Here is a 13,102-nt window from a genome sequence, read left to right on the forward strand (position 1 = left end):
TTTCTTCTTTCCACTTAATCAGTATGCTTCTTGCTGTCCCTATTCTGGTTAACAAACATTCATGTCTCACTAGAAAGTGAGGCATCATCTGTGGCTGCTCTTCCTCATTTCCCCACATTCGGTCAGCCTTGCTACCTCCAGGACCTAGCACAGTGCTGGGCACACAGTAGATCCTCGGTAGTGGGTTGAATGATGAATGAATGAAGAGACCACCGGAGTCTGGTGCAGCTTCTGATCCTAAGCTTTATGCTTTCATCCTCTTGCATATACCCTCCTCTGCTAGGTAAACTCATCCATCCCTTGGTCCCAGCTCCTCTGGGACACCTCCTTGACTTAAACTAGGAAGACATAGGAAGACCTCTGTGTGTCCCCAGTATACTTTGCGATGCTTCATTTAAACTCTGATCAGTGTTTTGTAGTTACTTGTTTATAGTTATTAGCCTGTCTTGATGGGCTGTGAGCTCTTTGAGGGCTTGTTCATTTGGTGTCTGTCCCCTGAGCCTAGCTCATTAGGAGTTTGTAGGTGTCTGTGGAGCAAAATGCCTTATCTGGGAGTCTCCCCCAGTAGCTGTGGTCGAAAGTGACACAAGAAGGCTGGCAGGGCTGGGACAGGATGAAGACAGTGCTGGACCATAGGACAAGTCGAAGGCTGAAGTTTCTGCTGGACCATCTTCAAGAAGTTGCTTCACTCAGGCCATTCTACTTCCAGGTTCTCTCCTCTTCCCCTGCTCATCCTCTTTCCTCCTTGGACCACTAGCTGCCATACTGTTACCCTTTCCTAATCCTGCCCTCCCTTCAAAGCCCAGCCCGGCTCTACCCCACCCAGAAGCCTTGAGGCCATTGGCTGCTCATCAGCCCAACTCATGGATTCCTGTGGCAGAAGACCCTTCCTTCCAGATATGTAAGGAGACTTCGAGCCAGGGAGGATAAGGAAGGAACATTCAATAGCCCATGTCCTTCAGGAGCTCTTAATCAAGTATAATACTTAAAATATCAGTTCATGTTTTACTTTATTTTATTTTTGGAGACAGGCTCTCACTCTGTCACCCAGGCTGGAGTGCAGTGGCATGATCATAGCTCACTGCAGCCTCGAACTCCTGGGCTGAAGTGGTTCTCCTACCTCAGCCTCCTAAGTAGCTGGGACTACAGGTGTATACCACCATGCCTGGCTAATTTTTAAAATTTTTTTTAGAGATGGGGTTTCACTGTGTTGCCCAGGCTGATCTCAAACTCCTGGGCTCAAGTGATCCTATCACTTCAGCCTCCCAAGTAGCTGGGATTATAGGAGCAAGCCACTGTGACTGGCTTGCATTTTACTCTAAATATGTATTTTTAAATGTAATATCATTTCTGTATATTAGGTATAATATTGATTTTTTTAATTTCAAAAGCAATTTAAAGATCTGGAAATATAAATCATACATATGCCTATTACCCAGAGGCAATCTCTATTAGCATTTTAGTATATTTTCATCTAGCTTTTTTGAAAATATAATTTTTACCTTTTTATTTTGAAACACTTTTAGTCTTACAGAAAGGTTGCAAGAATAAGGAAAACTTCCCTATTTGCCTAGATCTACCAATTTTTAACATCTTATCACATTTCCTTTATTATTCTCTTTGTCTACAGGTAATCATAAAGTCTGAAAAGATAGCAAATATACATGGTATCATTAGGACATCTTCAATCTGCATTCAGTTATAGTATCTACATTTCCAGGTTTTATGGCTGCCCTGTATTTTTACACATGTTATTTTTCTTCAACTATTTACGAATAGGTTGTATTCATTCATCTCCTAATACATCAGAGTATGTGACTTTTTTTTTTTTTTTTTTTGAGTCAGAGTCTTGCTCTGTCGCCTAGGCTGCAGTGCAGTGGCGCGATCTCTGCTCGCTGCAACCTCCACCTCCTAGGTTCAAGCGATTCTCCTTCTTCAGCCTCCCAAGTAGCTGGGATTGCACTACCACACCTGGCTAATTTTTATATTTTTAGTATGGACGGGGTTTCACCATGTTGGCCAGGCTGGTCTTGAACCCCTGACCTCAGGTGATCTGCCTGCCTTGGTCTCCCAGAGTGCTGGGATTACAGGCATGAGCCACCACGCCCGGTCCAGCATATATCTTTTAAGAACAAGGACATTCTTGGCCAGGCGCGGTGGCTCATGCCTGTAATCCCAGCACTTTGGGAGCCCGAGGTGGGCAGATCATGAGGTCAGGAGATCGAGACCATCCTGGCTAACATGGTGAAACCCCGTCTCAACTAAAAATACAAAAAAAATAAGCCGGGCGTGGTGTCACTGGCCTGTAGTCACAGCTACTCGGGAGGCTGAGGCAGGAGAATTGCTAACTCGGGAGGCAGAGGTTGCAGTGAGCTGAGATCGTGCCACTGCACTCCAGCCTGGGCAACAGAGTTAGACCCTGTCTTAAAAAAAAAAAAAAAAAAAGAAGAACAAGGACATTCTCTTATATAACCGCAGTGTAGTAATTATATTCAGGAGACTTAACATGGATACAACACTTTTATTAACCTATGGTCCATATTCCACTTTTGTCACTTGCCTCAGTAATGCTCTTGAGAGCATTCCCCCCTCTACGCCAGGATCCAATCCCGAGTTACACAGTGCATCTAGTTGTCTCTTTAGTTTCTTTAATGTGGAACAGTCTCATTCCCACTCTTTCTTTGTCTTTATGACATTGGCATATTTGATGATCAAAACCAATTAATTTATGGAATGTCCGTCAGTGTGGGTTTGTTTTGTTTTCTTGTGATTAGATTTATTTAGTCCCTTTGGAATATTATGTGAGTGATGCTGTGGACTTCTCGGGGAATCACATTTGGAAGAACACAGTGTCCCACCTGCCCTTTGTTGATCCTTTTAACATGTCCCCATCATTTTTGGGGGGTAAGACTTCATTACTTTCTGGTGCAACAAAATGTACCAGTTTCATCTTGTACCCTCCCTACCCCAGCCTTTGAATCCGCTCCTTTCCTAAGGAACCCTGGTCTCTGTTAGTGGACCAGGATCTGGATGTCATTTGGTCTTTTTGCTTTTCACTTAGTATCTGTCTAGCTCTGTTTATCCCCTTGTTTATTGAGTTGGAATCACACTGCTTATATGCATTTCATAAAATTTTAAGCATTATTCCATGTCATAAATGTTTGAAAACATAGTTTTAAAGGCTGCATAGTATTCAGTCATATGAATGGACCATCATTTATTTAACCATCCACCTTTGTAAATAATGCAGCAGTGAATATCCTTGGTATGTGCACCTGACCAGATCTTTGAACATCTTGGATTGTTTCCTTAGACTACATTCTTAGAGGTGAAATTTTGCCAGGACAGCATTGTGAGCCTCCCTTATGTATGTCTTTAATGGGGAAATGGTCTGGGCTGTGTGGATTATAAGAGGTTAGAGAGGCAGCTGTTTCTGTTAGGAATGGACTGAAGCTTGATCTGGTTTGTGAGAGACAGCACCTGGGTAGCGGTGGCATTAGGGGTTAGAGGTTGCTTCATGCAGGGGTGCCATGGTGGGAGAGAAATGGAGGTGGGATGAGAACTGGTGTGTGGGGGGACTTTGAGGTGACCTGGAGCCTATTGCAGGGTCTTTATTGGGAAGGGAAAGGAACAGGAATTGGCTGCAGGGTCTGGTGTCCTACTAAATAAGGGGAGGGAATGTGGAGGCTTCTGTTTCCTCCACTGTGCAAAGGATGGTGCTTGGAGAGTTGTGGGGCTCCAGGGAGGAATTTGGGGCAGAGCCCGGAGTGTAGTGAGGCATGAACCCCAGCGATTGCAGCTTCCCCTTCATCCCCGAGCTTGGCACTCTCTGTCTTCCCCTTGAGCTCAGCTTTGCCCAGCTGGCTTAGTCCCCAGGGCAGAAGGCCCAGCAGCCGGGTTGCTTGGTTTCCTTTCATTGTGCTCCAATGCCTGTGGCTGCGCTTAGCATAAAGCCCTCCTTTTCCACGGCCCCTGCTCTGGGGCAAGGTTGGGGGAGCTGCCCCTTGTCCTGCACCTCAGCAGCTACAGGGCTCTGGGTGAAGGAGGGCCTGAGGATTGTGAGCTCAGTGCTTTTAGGCTTGAGCTGCCCTTGGGGATCCCCCCTGGAGGCAGAGCTGGACCTTGGGGAGGGACCCTGTGGGGGGTAGGCAGGATGCTCTGTCACTCAAGGTCCTGAGCAAGGCAGGGAGGGAGGCTGGGAGAGGGCTGGGGACCAGGCCTCACCTTCAGCCTACATGTCTAGGGATGCTTGGGAGCTTTTAATAGGCTCAGAATAGATCTCGGGGCATTGGGAGAGAGAGGGGAAAATGGAAGTCACCTGGAAGAGCAGATGGGCCTGTCCTTGAGTATCTCAGTGGTCTCTCTGAGTTGACTTTGGAAAACTCTCAGCCCCAGGAAAGCTGTCCTTAGATTTCTGAGGCCTCATTGGCATTTATCACCCACGCGAGGAGTCTTGGGGACCGGGGGACCCCAATCATAAAGGGTGGGGCTCTCCAGTGTCTGGAGAAGGGTGTGCAGCAGCTGATCCATTCACTCTTCTCTCTCATCCTCTTCTTCAGACGTCCTTCTATGGCCGCTTCAGGCACTTCTTGGATATCATCGACCCTCGCACACTCTTTGTCACTGAGGTAAGTCATGGCTGTCACCTCAGTGGCCCTTGGGCCTTTGTACCTTGTCATTTCAGAATATGTGGGTCATTAAGGGAGGGTGAGGATGGGGGAGTGAAGAGAGTAGGGGAGGTGAGAGGTGAGAGGAAGGTAACAAATTCTCTCTACCTGTAGCTGTCTGTTTATGTATCTGTGTGTCTGTCTGTATCTGAGTTCATACATTGTGCTGTATGCTTTTTACATTATATCATTTGGATCTCACAACACCCCTTTAAGATAGATACTATTGTTATTCTTTAAAACTTTCAAGAAATTATTATCAAGTACATAAGTTATTTGCTCATTAGAAAAGTTCAAACAGTACAAATATGTTTAAGTAGAAAAAAGTATCCTTTAATCGTCCTCCCTACTTAGTTCCCTCCTCTTATAGGTAATAGCTGTTAATGGCTTTTAACATCAGGTTATTAAGGTATAATTTACCTTTCTTATGTGTGCAGTTCTTTAAGTTTTGACAGCCATATTCAGTCGTGTATCCACCATCACAGTTGTATTAGGCTGGTCTCATACTGCTATAAAGAAATTCCCGAGACTGGGTAATTAATAAAAAAAGTGGTTTAATTGTCTCACAGTTCCTCATGGCTGGGGAGGCCTTAGGAAATGATATGGTGGAAGGGGAAGCAGGCACCTTCTTCACAAGGTGGCAGGAGAGAGAGGAATGGAGGAGGAGCTTCTGAGCACTTATAAAACCATCAGATCTCATGGGAACTCACTATCATGAGAACAGCATGGGGGAACCATCCCCATCATTCAATCACCTCCCACCATGTCCTCTCTCAACATGTGGGGATTATGGGGTTTACAATTTGAGATGAGGTTTGGGTGGGGACCCAGAAGCAAACCATATGGGCAATCAAGATGTGAAGCATTTTCATAACCCTACATGTTCTCTCATACCTCTTTATAATCAATTCCTCCCTGTCTTCACCCCCTGTCAACCAATCATCTGCTTTCTGTTTCTGTTGTTTTGCTGTTTCCAGAATGTCATATAAATGGAATCCTACAGTATGCAGGCTTCTGTATCTGGCTTCTTTACCTTAACACAATGCTTTTGAGGCTGGGTGCAATGGCTCACACCTGTAATCTCATCACTTTGGGAGGCCGAGGCAGGAGTTATCCTCCTGGGCAACATAGTGAGACCTGCCTGGGCAACACAGTGAGACCTGTCTCTACAAAATTTTAAAAAATTATCCGAGTGTGGTGGTGCATGCTTGTAGTCCCAGCTACTCGAGAGACTCAGGTGGGAGGATCGCTTGAGCCTGAGAAGTTGAGGCTGCAGTGAACCATGATTGTACCACTGCACTCCAGCCTGAGTAACAGAGTGAGACCCTATCTTTTAAAAAAAAAAATGCTTTTGGGATTCATTTGTGTCATTGCATGTATTAGTAGTTAATCCCTTCTTACTGCTCAGTAGTGTCCCATTGAAAGGATGTTCCAGAATTTGTTTATCCATTCACTTGTTGATAAACACCTGGATTCTTTCCAGTTTTTTGGCTATTATGAATAAAACTATATGAACATTCTTTGTGTGGATGTATGCTTTCATTTCTCTTGAAGGAATAAGAATGGGATTGCTGGATCCTATGATAAGTGTGATAAATATATGTTTAACTTTATCAGAAACTGCCAAACTGTTGTTCAAAGGGTTGTACATTTTACATTTCCATCAGCAGTGTATGAGAGTTCCAGTTGCTCCACTTCCTCACCAACACTTGCTATTGTCAAATTTAAAAATCTTTTTTTATTTCAGCCATTCTAAGAAGTATGTCTTGACAGACTTTTTGTTTTTTGTTTTTTGTTTTTTTTTGAGACGGAGTTTTGCTCTTGTTGCCCAGATGGGAGTGCAATGGTGTGATCCCAGCTCACCGCAACCTCTGCCTCCCAGGTTCAAGCGATTCTCCTGCCTCAGCCTTCGAAGTAGCTGGGATCACAGGTGTGCGCCACCATGCCCGGCTAATTTTGTATTTTTAGTAGAGATGGGGTTTCTCCATGTTGGTCAGGCTGGTCTTGAACTCTCAACCTCAGGTGATCCACCCACCTCAGCCTCCCAAAATGCTGGGGTTACAGGCATAAGCCACTGCGCCTGGCCTTGACATACTTTTTTTTTTTGAGACAGAGTCTCGCTCTTGTCCCCCAGGCTGGAGTGTAATGGCACGATCTCAGCTCACTGCAACCTCCGCCTCCCAGGTTCAAGTGATTCTTCTGCCTCAGCCTCCAAATTCGCTGGGATTACAGGCACCTGCCACCACAACAGGCTAATTTGACGGACTTTTTATATGTATTTACAAATGTATGTAGGAATATATGTACATATAAAATGTCAAATATTATTTATTTTTATTTATTTATTTTTTGAGATAGGGTCTTGCTCTGTTGCCCAGGCTGGAGTACAGTGGCATATTCTCAGCTCATTGCAGCCTCCACTTCCCAGGTTCAAGTGATTCTCGTGACTCAGCCTCCCGAGTAGCTGGTATTACAGGCATGCATCATCACACGTGGCTAATTTTTGTATTTTAGCAGAGACTGGGTTTCACCATGTTGGCCAGCTTGTCTCAAACTCCTGGCCTCAAGACATTCACTGGCCCGGTGGCTGACGCCTGTAATCCCGGCACTTTGGGAGGCCAAGGCGGGCAGATAACGAGGTCAGGAGATTGAGACCATCCTGGCTAACATGGTGAAACCCGGTCTCTACTGAAAATAGAAAAAAATTAGCCAGGCGTGGTAGTGGGTGTCTGTAGTCCCAGCTACTCGGGAAGCTGAGGCAGGAGAATGGCGTGAACTTGGGAGGTGGAGCTTGCAGTGAGGCGAGATCGTGCCACTGTGCTGAGATCGTGCCACTGTGCTCCAGCCTGGGCAACAGAGCGAGACTGTGTCTCAAAAAAAAAAAAAAAAAAAAGAAAAAAAAGAAATCCACCCTTCTCAGCCTACCAAATTGCTGGGATTATAGGCGGGAGTCACCGTGCCCGGCCTAAAATGTCAAATATTTACTAAGTACTATGAACAAGGCAATTTGTAAGCATTTTACATGCATTAACTTATCAGATTAACTCAAAGCAGCCCTAAGATGTGGATGCTATTATAAGTTCCATTTTACAGACAAAGAAAAGGACAGACTGGAAGTTAAGCCTCATGCATATGGTGCTGGCAAGTGATGGAGCCAGGGTATGAACCCGGGGACCCTTGTCTCCAGACCCTTATTCTCACCCCATTTGCATTCCTGTTCAAATAACTTGAGTTTAGGGAACTTGCCCAAGATTACACGGCAGAAGGCCTGAGCTTTGGCCCTGGCCGTCACGTGGGCAGCACTTCACTGCACATCTTCTCTGTGCTGACATTGGCTTACTTGCTTTAAGCCCTGGAGTTGACCAGCTCTGGGAGAGAAAAGCCATGATAGAAAGGAGCACAAGGCTTGCTGGGCACCTGGGCCTAGAACCATCCCCCCTCATGTCCAGGGGAGCAGCCCAGTAACATGAAATGTGGGAATTACCCTGACAGGTGGTTTCCTACTGCATCTCAGAAGGACAAAGGGCATAGGTATTTTAGTAGCTTACCTGGGTTCTGTCTGGATTCTCCTAAGAAGTAATCAAGGAATAATCAATGCAATTACATAAAAAGTTGCAAGAGCACAAAACTAGAGAAACTACTTATCTAGCCCACCTAATGTGTGATTCTAGAAAGTTCCAGAACTGCAAAACTAGACACATTTGCAGTCCTAAAATCCCAACATAAGTGCCACCTATTTGATGGAGGAGTCAGCTGAGACTTAAAGGATAGAGGTGCTAATGGTGGACTTCAAGGCATATTGAGACATGGTAGAGGGAGACGTGGGAAGCAGGGAGGTATTTCATTGCTTGCCAGATTACCATGAACAGGCAGGGGCTTTGGTGATGGATGAGTAGCTACAGGGTAGCATGCTGCCTGTGCCAGGAGGGTCCCCCCTCCCTTTTCCCAGTCCCTCCTCCTCCCATTCTCGGATCATTTCATTTCACTACTCTCCTCCTTGTACCACAATTTTATTCTTCAACTCTTGCATTTTGAAAGACCCCAACATTCTTGTACATTTTTGGCCCATTTCTCCTATGAGTAAATTTTCTAAATTTCATACTTAAAAAAAACTATTAATTTAAATATCAAGGCAACTTAAATATTTACTGACTAGAAAATAATGAAGGCAACTCCAATTTTAGAGTATTTTTCAAATTTCAGTGTTCCTTTCTGTCATCAGAGATTCAGATAGACTTTGTAGAAAGATCTGCACTTCTCCTCCCCACTGTACCCCAGTTGGGGATTGTTTCCAGGGCTACCTGCTGGCCTTTTTGAAAGCTTCTGCCAACAGAAGATCTTCTAGGCTCCACAAACTCTGGAAGGGCCATGAATGGGACCTCTGGGCTAGCAAGATAGTGGCCATACTCCTCATTGGCTCTCGTCTAGGCAGGTTATTTAGCAAGGTCATCTCCATCAATGCAATGGGAAATTAGAGTCCTCTGAGTCCCTCCCGATGAGCTGTGGGGCACTGGGAGGGCCAGGCTCCCCCTCAATGCTGGAGTCAGTCCACAGACCATGGCTCATAAATACTGTTTTCCTCCCAAGGCCCTTGGCTGGTGTCATGGGAGGGAGCACGGGGTGGTTGCTGCTTAGCTGGAGGAAATTTGGATGAGCTCATTTGTCTGCGATGAAGAGAGAACAGTAGAGGTCGTGAGGACTTGAGGAGGTGGCTCTGGAAGCTGGGGGGTCCAGAAGTAGAAAGATCCTAGGCAGCTTGAGCCATCTGGTGACCTGGTTCTGAGGGACATTAGCTGAACCAATGGAGAAACTCCTCTTGAGGGAATTTTGCAGGTACTTCTTTGTAGTTTATAAATGACCTCACTTTAAAAAGATCCCAACCCTTGTATGTGTAATAAGGCAGAGGAAATTTTATTCACTGTAATTTTTCTTAGGAAGAAGGCTGTCTTTGTTCTAAGAATGCCTTGAACAAAGCTTCAGAGGAGGAGGTTGCCCTGCTTGACAGAGGAGAAGAATGGTGCATTTTGATCCTAAATGGAGAAAGGAGAGGGAAGGAAGAGGAGGAAAAAAACAGCGGGAAGGAGAGCATGATACTGAGATGAGCTGAAAGACCAATAAAGAAATGCCACAGTGAGGTGTGGCTGGGGGCTCTTTTGAGATCAGTGATGCTGACTGTGTTTGTGAGAGCTGTGAATTTGCGCTGTTATTCCTTCTACCATAATTCCTGGGAAGTTGTCAGCAAAATATGCCTGGTTTGTGAAATCTCTGCAAGAGATTATTTGGGGGATTTTTTTTTTCTTTTTTTTTTTTCGAGGCAGAGTCTTACTCTGTTGCCCAGGCTGGAGTGCGGTGGCATCTTGGCTCACTGCAGCCTCTGCCTCCTGGGCTCAAGCAATTCTCGTGCTTCAGCCTCCTGAGTAGCTGGGACTACAAGTGCATGCCACCATGCTCGGATAATTTTTGTATTTTTGTAGAGATGGGGTTTTGCCATGTTGGCCAGGCTGGTCTTGAACTCCTGACCTCAAGTGATCTGCCCGCCTTGGCCTCCCAGAGTGCTGGGATTACAGGCATGAGCCACTGTGTCTGGCCATGTGGGGGAATCTTGAAGGGCTATGAGTCTCCTTGCCAGGGTGCAGTGTGTGCAGAATTATTTTCAATGAAGGAAACTACCAGGAGCTTGCAGAAGCAAAAGGGAGAAATCTTTGGCCTTCTCTGTAGGCCAGGGAATTAGGTCTAGATCTCTAAAGACAAGGCTGTACGACATCTGAATTACTCTTAATTATGGACCGAAGATGGAAGGCATTTGCTATCCTGAATTCAGTAATTACTTAAGGAAATGAATGGCTGACAGATTATCATCATGAAGGGCATAGAAAACTAACTGAAATAGTATTAATAACAACAATTCAATACTAGAACTCGTGTCACAATCTGAAACTATTTGGGGTATATTATAGGATAGAATAAATAATTATACTGATGTGGAGAACCAGCATTTTCACTGTGGGAGATGAGAGATACAAATACAGAGTAGGGGAAAAGACAAAGAACTATGTGATGTTGTATTTGAATTGGAGGTACCAATATGCACTCATCACACACACACACACACGCATACACACACACACACACTCTCTCTCTCTCTCTTACATTTTCTAATTTTCTGGCTCTGTTTTCTGAAAGGGCCTAGAACTTTTGACACCACAGTAACTATGAACACACGTAGCACCCAGATCTTGGTTTCTAAATACTGCTACCCACAAAAAGGAACGAGGGCTTCCTGGATAAATGGTGGATTCCAGGTCTGAGGCTGCAAGTGTTGCTACAGAAAGCGAGGAAGTGCTCAAAGAATGATGGAGACAAAGGAACTGGCTTGAAAGGAAGTCCACTGGCTGCATTGGGACAATTTGAGCATTAAGAAAAACAGCAATGGATTGTAACACATTAAATTAAAAAAAAAATCCGTGAGTTCATAAGCTGTGGTTTGAATGTGTCCACTCCATACATAATGGTGAATGTGATAGTATTAAGAGGTGGGGCCTTTACGAGATGGTTAGGCTGTGACTGGGATTAAAACCTTTATAAAAAAGGCTTCCCACAGCTGCTAGGGTCTCTTGCCTTTCTGCCTTCTTCCCTGTGAGAAAACAATATTTCTCCCCTCTGAAGGATGCAGACCTCACCAGACACTGAATGCTGTTTCCTTGATCTTGGACTTCCAGCCTCCAGAACTGTGAGAAATAAATTTCTGTTCTTTGTAAATTACCCGCCTGTGGTATTCTGTTATAGCAGCACAGACGGACTACAACAGAAATTGATACCACAGAAGTGGGGTGTTGCTATAACAAATACCTAAAAATGTGGAAGCAGCTCTGGAGCTTAGTAAAGGGTAGAGGTTGGAATGGTTTTGAAATGAGTGCTGGAAGGCTGGGGGCGGTGGCTCACGCCTGTAATCCCAGCACTTTGGGAGGCCGAGGCAGGTGGATCACAAGGTCAGGAGTTCAAGACCAGCCTGGCCAAGATGGTGAAACCCCGTCTCTACTAAAAATACAAAAATTAGCCAGGCATGGTGATGGGCACCTTTAATCCCAGCTACTCGGGAGGCTGAGGCAGAGAATTGCTTGAACCCGGGAAGCAGAGGTTGCAGTGAGCTGAGATTGCACCACTGCACTCCAGCCTGGGTGACAGAGTGAGACTACATCTCAAAAAAAAAAAAAAAAAAAAAAAGTGCTGGAAAAAGTCTCATTGCCATGAACAGAGCAATAAAGGCAATTCAGATTGAGGGCTCAGAAGAGAAGAGCTGTGGGAAAGCCTCCTTCCTTTTAGAAGTAACTTATGGGATAGTGACAGTGAAGACCCTTCTGATAAGGTGTGAAACAGAAATGAGGAACAAGGTATTGGAAATGGGGGAAAGGCCATTCTTATTACAGTGACAAAGAACTTGGCCAAATTATGCCTGTGTCCTAGGACTTCGTGGAACGCAGGGCTTGACAGCAATGAACTAGGGTATGTGGCAGAAATCTCTAAGCAGCAAAGCATTCAGGATGCTTCATGGCTTCTCTTAACTGCTTATAGTAAAACGTAAGAAGAGCGAAACAATTCAAAAATAGAATTTATAATGAAAAGGGAAGCAGAGCATACATATTTGGAAAATTCTTAGCCTGGCCATGTAAAGAATTAAAAATTGTGTTTAGGAGAAACCAGCAGTGTGGCCAAGTGACCATTTGATAAGGAGATTAGTATGGCTAGAAGGAAGCCAGGTGCTATTCATTAAGACAATGCGAGAATGACCCCTGAAGGCATTTCAGATCTTTGAGGTTGCCACATCCATCACAGACCCAGAGTGCCAAGGCCTTAGGGGCAGAAGTTTCTAAGGGTGGCGTGTAGAGTGTCTATGGGACTTCAGGGCTCACTGCCCCTTGTCTCTGCCCACTGTATTCTGGCACATTGCTTCTCAGCCACCCCAGCTGTGGCTCAGGCAGACCCAGGTGCAGCTTGGGCCACTGCTCCAGAGGGCACAAGCGTAAGCCTTGGCAGCATCCATGTAGTGCTAACTCTGCAGGTGTGTGTGTGTGAGCTGTGGCTGCGGCGCTACCTCCACCAAGATTTCAAAGAATGTTGCAGACAGCCTTGGGGCCCAGGAAGAGAGTTGCTGCAGGGGTGGAACCACTGCAGTTTCCACCAGGGGAATGCTTAGTGGCATTGTGGGGATAGGGCTGTCTCTGCAACCCCAGAACAATAGAGCCACCAGCATGCAGCACCAGCCTGGGAAAGCCGCAGGAATGCAGCCTCAATGTGTGAGAGCTGAAGCATGGCTGTCTGGCAAAGCCATGGGGGTGGGGCTGTCCAAGGCCTTGGGGGCCTAACTCCTTCCCCAGTGTGTCTGGAAGGCAGGACATGGAATCAAAGATGATTCTCAAGATCGAATGTTGTTTGCC

General features: G+C 45.5%; 1 protein-coding gene across 8 annotated transcripts in view; it reads left to right on the forward strand.

Annotated features, from left to right (window-relative positions):
- Positions 1–13,102, forward strand: part of SFXN5 (sideroflexin 5) — a 130,300-nt gene that overhangs the window by 9,162 nt on the left and 108,036 nt on the right. For 6 of the 8 annotated variants that reach the window (XM_004029416.5, XM_019020922.4, XM_019020925.4 and 3 more), the window contains exon 2: positions 4,560–4,628. In XM_004029416.5, coding sequence (XP_004029465.1) covers positions 4,560–4,628 — 69 coding nt within the window. Of the gene's footprint in view, positions 1–3,962; positions 4,059–4,559; positions 4,629–13,102 lie in introns of those variants that run through there. The other 2 variants (XM_019020932.4, XM_019020927.4) reach the window with 2 other exon arrangements.

The sequence above is a fragment of the Gorilla gorilla genome, chromosome 12 (genome assembly GCF_029281585.2).
Source record: "Gorilla gorilla gorilla isolate KB3781 chromosome 12, NHGRI_mGorGor1-v2.1_pri, whole genome shotgun sequence".
Lineage (NCBI taxonomy): Eukaryota > Metazoa > Chordata > Mammalia > Primates > Hominidae > Gorilla > Gorilla gorilla.